A 14,889-nucleotide genomic window follows, 5' to 3' on the forward strand; every position below is an offset into this window, starting at 1 on the left:
TTAATCCTAAAGGATATCTAAGCAAATACACAAATACAACAAATAACTGAAAGCACACTGCATTCAATAGCATCTGCTAGTAAGGAAATGTGGCAAAGAGAACAGGAATACAAATGTTCCTCGACAAGTTGAGCTGACAAATACAGTATTTCTCAGTACATCAGCTTATATTTTAGCAGTCGTGCAAATTATATCACTTTAGGCATGCATCTTCTGCACAGAGGAAATAAATCTTTTTAACACATTTTAAAGAGATCAAAGTGAGAACATATAAGGTCCTAATGCACTGTGTTTTGACACATGCAGACCAACTAGTTGGATCTTTGCTCTATTTCTCAGAGTAACAAGCTAAAATAAAGAAATGTACAGTGATTTACAAGTTGCTCTCACAATCAAAAGCTAAGAGCAGTCAAAACAAAAAGTCTTTAAAGTATGTTTACCACAGAACCAGATTTTCCATGAAATTAGATATATTTGCATTAGTTTAGTGTAGCCATTCACACTTCGAAGACTTAAGTATCTGCAGAACAACAGGAAGTTGTTCTGTTTTACTGTTTTCAATTATTTTCAGGCTCTGCACACAGAATTTTCTGTTTCCATGCTTATTTATTTCAAGTTAATACCTCTTAGGTGAAACTCCTTATGCAGCAGTGCTATCCAGAATAGCACATACAGTTTTGATCACTCACATTCACAGAAGATAAATACAAGCAATCAGCATTATATTCGTAATTATACTAATAACTGTATCAGTGAAGAATCATGGGAGGAAAAAAGTTTGTAATTACAAAGTAGAACCCAAATTCAGAGAATCAGCACGGACCTTTCCAGCAGCACAGGCTTCAGGACACAGATGACCTCCAATTCTGTTCCCAAACAGACAGTACAGTTTCTCTTAACAGTTGTAAAGATATGGTTCTTCCACATAAAATTCCCACCCTACTAGGTCTGAATCACTTTGAAATACCATAATTCAACAAAAATCTTCAAATCTAGTTCTCTCGCATCTGTTCTGCTACAATAATTTGCAGTAAAAATCAAAGGTTGAAGTGAGGAAACTGCTGCCTTTTCTTTCTATACCTGCAACCCATATATCATTCAGTTATATGAACATTAACTAGATAGATCATGGACTAATATGAATCAGATGCACAAAACTGTTTCTAAAGCTCCAAATAAGAGTACATGAATGTCTTACATCCTCTGTTACAATAGTTAGCAACATGAATCACTGCTTTGACCCACACCATTCATAGGCTAATTTCTGAAGTCCTACAGTTTTAGATTGCTGATTTATGCCAACTAACTAAAGTTACAGAATCACAGTATTGTAGGGGTTGGAAAGGACCTCTAGAGATCATGGAGTCCAACCCTCTGCCAAAGCAGCTCGAAGCCCAGGTTGCACAGGTAGGCATCCACGTGGGTCTTAAATGTCTCCAGAGAAGGAGACTCCACCACCTCTCAGTGCAGCCTGTGCCAGTGCTCTGTCACTGCACCGGGAAGAAGTTCCCACTCACATTTGTGCAGAACTTCCTATTGTTCAGTTTGTGGTCATTTCCCCTCATCCTATCACCACACACTGCTGAGAAGAGTCCAGCCTCATCCCTCTACCTCCCACTCCTTAGATATTTATAGACGTGGATCAGATCCCCTCCGAGTCTTCTTTTTTCAAGGCTGAACAGCCCCAGGTCTCTCAGCCTTTCCTCATAAGAGAGGTGCTCCAGGCCCTTTATGATCTTTATGGCCCTCCACTGGACTCTTTCTGGGAGAAAGATGTGATACACAGGATGAATTTATTGTACAAGTAAAAGTAAATAAAACTGAAGTATGTGGAAACCAAGAATGTTCAAATTATGACTTAATGCACTTCAGATCACTGATCCCCTGAAGTTTTCATCCTTAGAACATGACTGCTTCATGTAGTTGCAACATCTAAGAAGTCCACTATCTGCTCTTTAAGGCACAAAAAATAGTTTATATCACTGAGAAGGGAATCACCAAGAATCCCCACATTTATAATCACAGCCATTAGTTTAGAAGTGTATGGAACTTCCCTATCATTACAGCCCAGATCATACAGAACTCATAAGATATCTGATGGTCACATAAAACTGTTAAAAAGAAATACCCCACATTTTGCTTTATGTAACCTTAAAAATATGCAGCCGCTATTTATAACAAACTTCAGTATGTTCTATATTACTGCAGTTAGACAAGCTGACAACATGAACATAAAGAAACAGATCTGCAGATACACGGAAGGGACAAATATGTACTTTTGTTCTACATATTTTGACTGCAAGAAGACAGACTTCTTGTTCTCTGAAGTTCAATTAGTCATTTCCTCTCGACTGGTAGTTACCCAATTTGAGCTTCATCATTCATATCCCATCTGTTCCTATGACACCTTAATAATAGCTCTATCCAAGAATAAAAATCAGAGCTATGATACGCAGTTTCACATCCTGTTATAGGCTCAGCCCACATGGTCAAAAGTTTCAGAAAAGCAGGAAAAATCATTTTAGATGTCTCAGTTACACTTCCCCTCAGCAGAGAAGTCCAACTCGGCAACAAGCATCACAGTCAATGGCAAGCTCCCTCCATTTCCTTTCCTATTTCTAAATGCTTCCTTTCTTCATAGTGAATCTTGAGGTTAGCATGTGAAGGAATGGTATTTTTTCCTAACACATCACATCAGAATCTTATTGCAGTGTATTACATGTTCTGCTATGATCTTTCTGGTATTTACAAACCTTTCACAGCTGTAGGGTCAGCAGTGGGCTTGGGACACGGGAGTAGCTTTCATAAATAGAAGGGAACCACGCAGTTTTACCTCCACTAAGAATTTACAATCTTTTCCTTTCAAGATGTATTGATTTTAAAATAAGTTGAAAGCATCCTGATAGGTGAATACGCATGCAGAGAAAAAGAGCAAAAAGGCTGTTTTGTTGGTTCAACCCAAGCATACATAGGTCCAAAACTTTAATTTTGATCCAGACAAAAGAGAATACAAGCATCTAGGAGTATAATTTAAGGGTCCACACAAAACTGAATGAATCAGAGCCCCAGAACCTGACAGTCAAGGGTTAGCACACACTACTAGAACAGCCTTGTATCAGGTACCAAGCAAGGATGTGCTTGCACATTCTTACTGTGCAAAATCTTGGAGAGAAATTAACAGCTTAGAGGAAAGTTAGAAAAAAAAAAATGAGGGACAGAAGGGATGATAATTTTTCAAACCTCGTAGAGAACAGGAAGAGCTCATGGTTACATTGACGTCAAGAAGACTGAACCAGCTTTGTAAAGCATAAGGAGAAACAGATCTTTAAAATACTAAGCAGACGAGTTCACTGGAGAAGCAGAAGGGAAACTGAGGCTAACCTTGTGTGGCATATGTCCTACAGCCGCAGGAAGGACTCTGCAGCAGAAAGACATTAATGCTGAAACAGTTTCATAACATGAATTTTGGGGAAGGAAAAAATGTTTAAAAGATAATTATTTCTATTTCTGTGTGTCTGGGTTAAATTCAGGCAAATTTTCAGAAATGTTAGCAATATCCCCAAGTAAACAATGTAATTACAGTTTGTTGTATTAATTATGACTCCAGGAAGGTATGTGAACAAAAACAAAGAATCTAATATTGAGCATCACTCTTGGAAAAATACTGACAATTCAACAACAACACAGTGGCATGTTTGAGGTTTAACTTTATAATCCATATAATTTATATACATATTTAACTAAGAATCCTATTAAGTCACAACAGTCAGTGCTTTACATTCCTTTAACTACAAATATATTTTGCAATTATATTCTCTCTAAACTAGACGGTTCTGCCTCCTTATAAAACATGGATTAAAAAGGGATATATTGTTCCAATATAATTATTGCTTGCTTGTGGGGATAATTTAACTTTGTGATTTATTTTCAGCAGCTATTTATCCAGAAACTGCAGAACTGCAGTCAGATCTGCAGGCAGCTTTTTCAGAACAAAGTCCTCCACCTTTAGTTCCATTATTCAAGACAAAGAGTCAAAGCAAAAGCACTTGATTTCTTAAACCACTGAAAAATTCTGTTACTACTCAAACAAATTAAAGCTGGTTCTGTTAATGCAGCCTTTGGAACATGTTGTACAGAGGAAGCTTGCATCTTTCTCTCACTAGTGTGGGTGTTCTGATATTCTTGGGATTCTCACCTACTCATGTGAGTCAGTTTTATATAACGCTACAACATATAATTTACCTCCTACTCACAAGCCAACACTTTAGCACTAACATCTTAACCAAGGGTTATTTAAGGAATCTGAACTTAGTGTATTTTTATATAAAACTGCGCAAGCAACTGTTACATTAGTGTGTCAGTAATCACAGCACTCAGTCCTCAAACTAGAACATGGATGACTTTCTTGCAAAAATAATCAAGGCTGTTTAACCAAAAATAGAGCCCCAGAAGATTTCACTCAGGTCACACACTTGCTCTTGAATTGCATTAGGTATTTTAAAAAAGTAAATATCTAATGTAAGGTGCACTGAATTGCTACCTCTGCAATGTTATTGATCCTTTAAAGAAATATAAAGGAGAATAGTTGTGCAGAGTCTTAGTTTTTTCTCCAGCAGCCCTCAAACGTATCTGAATAAAACATCTAAAACACCCTGTGTTTATGAAGGTTTGAGAGCTATGAGAGTGTATTAGCAAACATATCTCAGTATGGAAAAGGACGTGTGGAACAATGCATCTCAACCAAAGTGGTCATGGTGAAACTCAGAGACTGGAATCACAGAATAGTTTGGGTTAGAAGAGACCTTAAAGACAATCTAGTTCCACCCACCTCCTAGCCAGGGAGGCTCACACTAGACCAGGATGCCTAAAGCCCCATCCAACCTGGCCTTGAACACCTCCATCGATAGGGCATCCATAGCTTCTCTGGGCAGCAAGCTCCAGTGCCTCACTACCATCTGAATAAAAAATTTCTTCCTTATGTCTAATCTAAATCTGTTCTCTTTTAATCCAAAACCATTACGTCTTGCCCTATCACTAGAGGACCTAGTAAGAAGTCTTTCTACACATTTCTTATAAACCCCCTCTGCCACAAATCAGCTCACCAGCTGAATTGCTGCTATAAAAATTGACATCAATTAATTGGAACAGAATGGAAAAACAAACTAATTTCAAATACTGACAATCTAGGCTACAGACTTTAACCTAGATATTAACTAAACCACCTGCAATCAAAGTAGCTCTTGCCTAGTATGTAATGTAGCACCCCTTAATGACAATTAGTTATTTATCATTACTTTATCAATAAAATTTGCTTTTCCAACTGATATTCCTTACTGCAAAAGGTGCAGAACTCATCTCCTTGAATCTTCCTCCTTACTCTCAGTTCTCTCCAATCTGAAGAGACAGAGTTAATGGAGGCACTTGTGGATATCCTTCAATCCTTCAAGTCACCAAGTACGTGTTAAAATAAAAATGAAACATTCATAAAAATATTCCTAGGCATGACTCAACAAAATAAATATTAATGGCATTCCATTTTCAAACATGCAAATTTAATTAATTTGGCATCTATCAAAGTCTTTGTGTGACAGAAATGGAGAAAGTAAGTAGATCTCCCTTAAAGAAATGATGATAATCCTTAACCTACTTATTTTGGAAATCCTCTGAACTTTCCATCTTAAAATCAAAATGGTCAAAAGTTTAACAACGAGAATTTAGATGAGCTCCAATCTCAAAAAAATACTGGGACTACAACATTTGCACACCTTAACTGATATTGTGTGTGGCAATGACACCAATTCAGCATCCCTGCCTGCAACATGCAAGGCTGACATTAGCTACATGCTTACAAGGAAACAGAATGGTCACTCAGATTCCCATTAATTCGGACAGTAATCATGAACCGAAATGTAATCAAGATAAAAGCAAAACAATGCACAACTCTGGTAACTTTAAAAAACAAACAAGAAAAACAAGACAAAAGACAACAGTGGCATTATACCAAAGGAGAAGGAAACAACTGGTAACATAAAAATCAGAAACAAACTCAGTAGAAAAGATAAAAAATAAGAGTGGAAAGGAAAAATAAAAATATACACAAGAAGGACATGTTGCACTAGCTACAGTTAAAATCTGCATGGAAACAAATGTCAACCATACTTAGTCTTATCATACCAAATTCCAAGAACTAGAAGTGCATCTGTTACCCTCTCAAACCCTATGGATTTTGTGTCATTCATGCTATTCAATGCCCAATAGAGACAAATCAACCTGATTGAGGCTACCTTGTTCAGAGCATTAATGCACTAGTATACACCAAACCTTGTGGTGAGAAAAACTACATCTGGGAATTAGACTACCCTATAGAAACTCTTTGGGCATGCATTCATAATTAAAAAGCTTACTTCGTATGCACTAAAAAACTCTTCTTGTCCATCCATAAACAAGATAGCTTAAACGAATCTATCTGCCAACTATTCTAGGAAAAAAAAAATGCATGTGAAGGTATCTTTTATAGATACCATCAAAAAGGAAGGCAATGCCTGCAAGTTTTTCAAATCACACGCTGACAACTTGTATTGTAAAACTTGATAAAGCATTTAGTGATACGGGTTATACTTGTTAGCAGCACGAGAGCTAGCTTTCAAACACTATCATGCTTCTGATTTTCACAGTGTACGCAGATAAGCAAGTTATTCATAATTAAAGCAAAAAGCATTTAAATATATATATTTATGCTGTCTAAAACATTCATTTTTATGAAAAACACAGAAATAGAATAGTTTTCAAGGATCGAATTTGCATGCACCCATCTTTTTCACACATTAATGTTTTAGATTATAATCAAAGATTTCAATCTCTTCTAAAGTGCACTTCTGAAGAACAATCTCTAGCAAAGAATAAAAAGCTGTATAGTTACATCCTTAAGAATTGCCTGTCAGCAAAAAGGAATGTTATCTTTAAGTATACATGGTCTTATTGGCTCTAGAATTATTATTTTTATTATTTTGTAGAGAAGTATTAGGCAGCTCATGCTGCTCTGGACAACACCTTTGGGGCATTCAGTGAAAAAGCTAGCATCTTACCATGCTGCCTCACTTTCAATAATGAATCGAAAGCTCAAATCACAGCAGCATATTTATTATTAGGGAAACTGTGAGGAAATGAATAGATTAATCCCAGTCCCATTAAGATCTCATTGTGTATATTTCATTCAAGAAGATACAGTTTTTTTGTTCCTCTTTCATGCCAGGAGCTTCTCTAACCTAAGAAAACATAAATTGAATCTCCACAGTAGAGAATTCTCTCTACACCAGTTTCCTGCCACTATAGCAAAGCATGGATTAAGAGATGACTGCAAAGGGAGTGCACAGCCTGAGAGAAAAGAGAAGCCCAGATGCACGTCCTGCTTACTTCAAGTCCTATGTTCATATATTTTCAAAATCAGAAAAGACACTTATATGGAAAAGCATCAGACCTTGTTAAAATATACCAAAGGGAATAGCAAAAGAATGCTTAAATCATTAAGAAGTGCACAAAAGACAGATGTGGGTGAGCCAGAGGCTGACAAACTAATAAGAAAACTCAGCTACAAGCAGCAAAGGCTCTTGTTCTCTGTTCTGGGACTAAAAGAAAAACAGATCTGAGTAAGGGACAGATTTTTGAAAAGTAGTCCTCAGGAGAGTTTGGCTTAATACATTTTACTTTAGAGGCTAGGTGAATGTGTGCAAGCCATTCCCCAGTTTGACCCAGCTAATGCATAAAACATCCTAGGCCAATGAATGGCATTTCTTTCAGCCATAACGAAAATACTTTCACACTCATGTAACAGGAAAAATATCAGCGTCATATTGTTCAACAGTCTTTTGTTAATGAAAAGTTTCAAAAAAAAAAAAACCAACCTAAGCCCATAATCCTAATTGAAATAACCCCATTGCCTCAACAGCCATTAACCTAGGCATTTCAAATCTTTCTAGGCACTTATTGCGGGCAGCTGTTACTTCTCAAAGAAAAATACCTGATTTGAATTTATCTAGTTAAGCAGTTTTCCTGGGGAAACTCATATTATAATAGCTTGCAAAGAATTACGTTTTCAAGCACATCCATTAGCCTACACAAATTAACATTAAAGCAACTACATACATATTTTCTTGTGTAATTTTATTATTTGAATATATAAATGTATCTCAGTTGCATGTTATTTAAACTTGACTTCCCCTTATTAGCATCAGATCAACTGAGATATGGTAGCCTAGGGCTTTGGATACATTAAATTCAACTGTTAAATACAAACTTCGCTGCCTATTCTGTCAAAACCTGTGATCCATTGAAACTGTTCACAGTTATTCCTACAGTCACACTGTGCAGCAGAAAAACACATATAATCATAGAATCCTTAGAGTTGAAAGGGACATTTAGAGGTCATCTAGTCCAGCTCTCCTGCAATGAACAGGAACACACACAGCTAGGTCAGGTTGCCCAGGCCCTTTATCCAGCCTTGCCTCAAAAGTCTCCAGGGACCCCTGTCAACCACAATGCTAGGTAACCCGTTCCAGTACCTCACCACTCTCACTGCAGAAGACTTTTCCTTATATCTAACCTAAACCTACTGTCTTTAAGCTTAAAGTCATTTCCTCTTGTTCTATGACCACAGACCCTGCTAAAGAGTCTGTCCCCTTCTTTCCTGTAGCTCCCCTTTAGATACCAAAAGGCTGCTACCATGTCATCTCAGAGCCTTCCCTTCTCCAGGCTGAACAGCCCCAGCTCTCAGCCTGCCCTTGTAGGACAGGTGTTCCACTACGAATACGTCACTCCTGTGTGCAACTTCCCATCCACCAGTACCCCCAGATCTTTTTCTGCAGGGATGCACTCGATCCTTTCATCCCCCAGCTTGTATCAGTAATGAGGGTTGCCTCAACCCAGGTAAAAGATCTTGCATTTAGATTTGTTGAACCTCATGATGTTCACCTGGGCCCACTGTTCATGCCTGTCTAGGTGCCTCTGAATGGCATCCCATCTCTCAGATGTGTCAACTGCACCCCTGCAGCTTGGTGCCATCAGTAAACTTGGTAAGGGTGCATATGACCCCACTGCTGATGTCACTGATGAAGACATCAAAGAGTATTGGTCCCAGTTCCGACCCCTGGGGGACACCACTTGGCACTGACCTCTATCCAAACATTGAGCCATTGACCACCACTCTCTAGACTCGTTCCTGCAGCCAATTCTTTGTCCAATGAACACTCCACCCATCAAATCCACACTTCCAATTTGGAGAGAAGGATGTTGCGAGGTACTGTCAAAAGCCTTACTGAAGTCAAGAGAGAGGACATCAGTGGCTCTTCCCTTGTCCACTGATGCAGTGACACCATCATAAAAGGCCACTAGGTTGGTCAAGCAAGCTTTGCCCTTGGTGAAGCCACACTGGTTCTCCTGTATCACCTCCCTGTCTCCCATATGCTTTAGCACAGTCTGCCAGTAGGATCTGCAGATTTTTTCATCTTTGTAGAAGTGCATGCACATTTCTTCCACAAAAAGCTCACAGATATTAGCAAGCAATCCTCTTAGGCACCATTCCTTCTATTTAGAGCAAGATGATGAGGTTATCAGAAAAAAACTTGAACTTCCTTACAGCCTCAGCTCAAATCACTTCTTTTGTGTCAGTCCTCTAAGACAGCATTGCTTTGCAGAGGAACAGCATGCAGTAGTTTCATGACTTTAGGCTGCAATTGCTTAGATACTCTAAAAGTTACAAAGCACAAATATCATTTTCCTTCCCACTTCTTTGACCTTTTAACACAGTCACATGATCTTAGCAAAGTACTTCCAGTCGCTGTTGCACAAACTATTTTTCTGATTTATAGGGTACTTCATTGTTGAATGCTCTATCAGTTGCTGCTCTTGCTAACTGAGCACTCTGCAAGTCTTCTGCTTGGCTGTTACAGCTCAGTGAGCTCCAGAACACCCTGATTACATGCCAGAATTGTACCAAGTTTAAAATAGATCACCGCATAGATGCATCAAGATGTGTTAGTCATTCTCTTAACAGATCTACCACCCATTAAGAACTACAGAAGCAAACATGAATTAACTTATTTTGAGACTCCTCTATTAACATCACAAAAGAACGCTCCTACTGATAGCAGCCTCCTCTCATGTGTGGAGATCTTGGATACTACAAGCTGATTTTGTGCCATTAAATATTTCTCCCTCCTCTGAGGGGAGAAAAACGAAGCCACCTCATTTTAAATCATGTTATATTACAGTTTATTTTAAAAGCTGGAATATAACTCACCTAAGTGCTGCTGTATTTGCGTAACTTTTGTAACTATTCATTAACTTTTATTTAGAATAATTCTTTCAAGCACATGATATCCTAAGGATTTTACCTGCCACTCCTCTGGAGTGCAAAAACAACGCCTTCCTCCTGAAAAGGAAGTAGTTTCTTCCTCAGTCTTTCAGGCAGAAAGGACAGCTCAGCATCAACATTTTCACAAGAAGCTTCAAGCGTAAGTGTGTCCTGTGGCATATCAGCCATTTTGAACCTACAGGAAACAAAACCAAAAAAAGATGACTTACTTAAAAGATAGGTGTGCAACACATTAAAGAATAAAACTTCCTGGAATAATATCAGCTTGAAACACTTGACATCTACACCTTATACAGACAACCCTTATACTGACAGCACTAGGAAGAAACGAACAGGAAATACTCAGACTAACTGGTTACCTTCTTCTAGAACTTAACAGGTTAGGCTTTTAATGGATGTCACACATGACATTTTAATTTATTAAAAATATATCACAAAGGAAGAACATCAGAAACACCACCATATTAATTAGTAACTTCCAAGATATGTCAGTCAGAAAAATCCTCACAATTCTTACCATGCTTATGTTAGAAAGGTAAAGTCACAAAGGTGTTGTAATTCAATGAACCTCTGATAAGGAAGATCAATCTCTGCAGATAACCCTTACCCCAAAAAAACCAAAACATTTCAACACCCTTCCCATTTCCAAAGTAGCACATCTTCATTTGTTTTATCATATAAAGAGCTATATCAAGTTGCCATAGAACTGCCTGCCTTAATTTAGAATTAGAAACGTAAAGCTTCATATCTCTCTCTATAGCCAATAAAAAAATGGCAACATTTGGGTATAACAAGGGAATTTTCCCCCACAAAGCCATTTACAAAAAGGAGCCATTTAGCAAAGAAGTTAGGGGAGGAATGCTGTTTTCGACATCAAAAACGTCACCAAGATTGTAAGAGAAAGTTGGCAAGATCTCAGTATGAGAACAGGTTTCATCACGCTATATCGGTATGACTTATTTTACAACAATGCCTCTGAAAACACATCAGTTCTTTCCTAACGTTGATTCATTTTCAACTTTTGACTTTTCTGGATAAAAGTGATCTGAGATGGACCTGTCCAGCACAAGGAACGTGGTTTAGCTGGACGCAAGAAATCTATTTAAATTGGCACTCATGGGTAAACTCCAAAGACATCCAGTGAGAAGTATCCTAGTAATCTTTAAGAGCTGGGAGGTTTTTCCCCTCTGGGCTACAAAGTCAGACTTGAGAGCCATTCTTGTGAATTGCAATACTGTAGGGGCTGGAAGGGACCTCCAGAGATCAAGCTCAACTCCCCTGTAAAGCAGGCTCCCTTCAGCAGCCTGCACAGGTTGGCATCCAGATGAGATGTGAATATCTCCAGAGAAGGAGAATCCGCAGCCGCCCTGGGCAGCCAGCTCCAGCGCTCTGTCACCCTCACTGTGATGAATTTCTATGCATATTGGTGCAGAACATCCTAAGCTCCAGTTTATGGCCATTTCCCCTTGTCCTGTCCCCACAGACCACAAAAAGAGGTTGGCCAATCACATCTCAAGAATTCTCTACAAAGTACAAAATAACACAGATGATAAAGAGCCCACAACCTTATAGTCAATAAAAAGTTCTAACTACTTCAATTGGAAGAGGTTGGTGCACATTGCTTCCTCGATGCAAAAACAGCTTTTTTTCAAGTTCCTTATTCAGTGATGATAGTAGGAGTACATCAATACAAATTCTCATACTGCACCTCGTTCACTTTGTCCACGGGAACAGGGCTAGAGCAGAACCACTAGCTCTTGTTCTCTTATAACTTAAAGAAAAAAATAAATCAGCTGCTAAGACATCAGACTGTTCAGTTGTAGTACACCAACTAAGCACATGGAAAGGAGCAAACCTCTCATCAGAGCACAAATAAAAGGTTTTTGACCATGAACTCCCTAATCGTCTAATGTTGGATTCAGAGCTTGTATAAGGAGCAAGACCTTAACAAGCATAGGAACAAAAAGCATCAGCCTAAATATGCCTCTTGTATTGTCAGCAGTAGATATTGTACTGGTATCAAAGGCTCCGTATCAAATTTTTGTAAGAACACATTGTGCTCACATTTTTTTGAAACTCATGCATTTCTCAAGCAACTCAGATATGATCTGGTAGGATGAATCATTACACTTGCAAGTAAGAAATACACGGAGCTATTGCAATCCACTTCAGAAATCCACAGGACTAAATAACCTGGTCTTTGCACTGACTAGTTACATAGTAAGAGACCTGGAGGGCAACGGAAGTGGTTAAAGTTATCAATATAGATCACACAAGACAGTTTGCAACTGCTTGCTTCTAATGTCCTGGAGTACTGGCAGTGAAACAGATTCTGATTAAACAATATGAAAGAGGACTGCACTAATTCATAAATTCCATGTAAGAATTTTTAGCTACAAAACTTGATATACACTCTACCAACCAAAGTTCAGTGAAGAAAATCTAGTCGTAACTTCACTGCTGCACAAGAGAATAACACTGCTCCATTTTCCACGGGCTATCTAAGGGCCGTCAGATTACTAAAACTAAGAAATCCTTCCACTGGGTGAGTTTCTCCAGGACAGACAGACCTGCTCAGTGCAGTGCAGCCTCTTGGTATGACAGCACAGATGGTAGCATACAAGACTTCAAAGTCAGGGCAAGCCAAAGAAAAAAGGAACATAAGACAAGATTGCTGCAAAAATAAGTTAGCAGGAATTTTTCCTTCTGTAGCAAAAGAATTTGGCAGAAGTACTGTTGACAAAAGTGTCTGTAGACAGACACACAAGCCCCGAAAAAAAAGACCTGAATGTTCTGTAAGTCCACTAAGCTATTGCACAACCCCAGAAAAAAAAAGTAACAATTATGATTTCAGAGTATCCCGCCACCGGCTCCACTAGTCAGGCTAATGAAATTCAGAAAGAAAATGAGTAATCATTTATTTTGTTTATATGAGATCATATAAATACATGAGAACTCCCGTGCTACTTTATTGGGAAAGTTTTACCACTTCATTTACCACTGGGCAGCCTGGTCTAGTGGCTGGCAACTCTGACCACAACAGGGGGTTGAAAACAGATGATCTCTGAGGTCCTCCTCAACCCAGGCCATTCTATAATTCTATGCTATCCTTTGCACAACATATACACCACTAAATATATTACCACACACGGATGAAAACAAGAACCCAAACTGGAAGCACAGATGCGTGCCTTGTATAGATTTTTTTTAATTAAGCTATATAATTACTTCGATAGAGGTGATCATTTACAGTTCATTTTATACAGATCAACTATGCACAGCGTTTTGTAACTTCATCATATAAACGCAAGATTTTTAAAGTCACACTGCAGCAATGTTGCTTGGCACCGTAAGGAAGGCCAGTTTATTAAACAGGCCTGCTGTTCTAAGCTCTGAGAACACAGATAAAGGATCAGTGCACGTGTTTTCTCTACTCCCCAACCCCCCCCACCCCCCCAGTTTACTCCTGTAACCGTAATAAAAATAGAAAATATTTAAAAAGACCCAAAATATTAGCACACAGCAACTGAAAAAAACCATCGGTCAGGCAGAACAAAGGGCACCAAACGCAGCGTTACGCATCACGTAACAGTTTTACCGCAGACCATCGGGGAACACAGACACCTCCACACCAGCTCAGGGGCAAGGAGTTATATTGCTCTGTTTTGACTTACGCAGCTCACATGCCACAATACCCCCAGCGTTAGAGCGAGCAGAGCGAGTCTTTCTACTGCAAGCGCGGGCTGAGGGGAAGGAATCCCCGAGAGCTCAGCCCAGCCCGGCCCCGCAGCACCTCACGCCTTGGCGGGCTCGGCGCTCAAACACCGCTGTCCGGAAGTGACGCGCCCGCCGGCAGAGCGCATGCGCACGCAGGCAGCCGCGGGCTCCCCGACGCGCTTCCGGGCGGAGGAACTGTGGGGCGTTGTGCTGCATTCGGACCGCGGGCTGGGGCTAAAAGGCCGAGCTGGGACTACATTCCCTAGCCTGCCCTAGCCAAGCTTTCCGTAGCTGTGCTCCAGGCAGGGATCACCGCCATTCAGGGTGGGGAGCAGTGGTCTCCGACTGCCATTAGCTGTGGTTGCAGTCTGTCTGCGCACCGCCGCGCTGCTAATGGTCGCCGGCTGCCCACAGGGGGCGGGCGCTACCGTGCCGGTCTCCCCGCCAATTGGGGTTCTTATTGGTGATCGCGGCTGTCTGTCAGCGCAGCGAAAGCTCTGATTGGTCGCCATTTTCTGGATGAGCCTATCCCGCCTAAACGCTGAGGGGCGCCACTCGCCGGCAGCTCGGGCCGCTAATTGGCCGGCTCGGCCGTAACTCAGGAACGTTCTGCGCGGCTATTGGTGGCGGTGCGGCGGAGGGGCGGGCCTCTTTCCCCGCCGCGGCAGCAGGAGGAACCCAGGCGGCTATCGAGGCTGGCGATGGGGTTAAACGCCCCTCGTGCGTGAGCCCGCCGCCGCGCCGGCCCGAGTTCGCCGGCCGCGCCGCCGCTGCCGCGGTAAGGAGCCCGAACAGGCTCCCGG

At 40.3% G+C, this 14,889-nt stretch overlaps 1 protein-coding gene across 1 annotated transcript in view; it reads right to left on the bottom strand.

The window, feature by feature from the left end:
* Nucleotides 1-14,017, bottom strand: part of ZRANB3 (zinc finger RANBP2-type containing 3) — a 35,609-nt gene extending 21,592 nt beyond the window's left edge. The window contains exons 1-2 of the mRNA XM_065750322.1: nucleotides 13,968-14,017; nucleotides 10,389-10,544 (exon numbers count right to left, since the gene is read on the bottom strand). Of these exons, the coding sequence (XP_065606394.1) occupies nucleotides 10,389-10,537 (149 nt within the window). The 5' untranslated portion in view covers nucleotides 10,538-10,544; nucleotides 13,968-14,017. The remainder of the gene's footprint in view (nucleotides 1-10,388; nucleotides 10,545-13,967) is intronic.
* Between the last annotated feature and the right edge of the window lie 872 nt (nucleotides 14,018-14,889).

Source organism: Cyrtonyx montezumae, unplaced genomic scaffold, assembly GCF_038088225.1.
Source record: "Cyrtonyx montezumae isolate F1298 unplaced genomic scaffold, pur_monq_1.0 scaffold_7, whole genome shotgun sequence".
Lineage (NCBI taxonomy): Eukaryota > Metazoa > Chordata > Aves > Galliformes > Odontophoridae > Cyrtonyx > Cyrtonyx montezumae.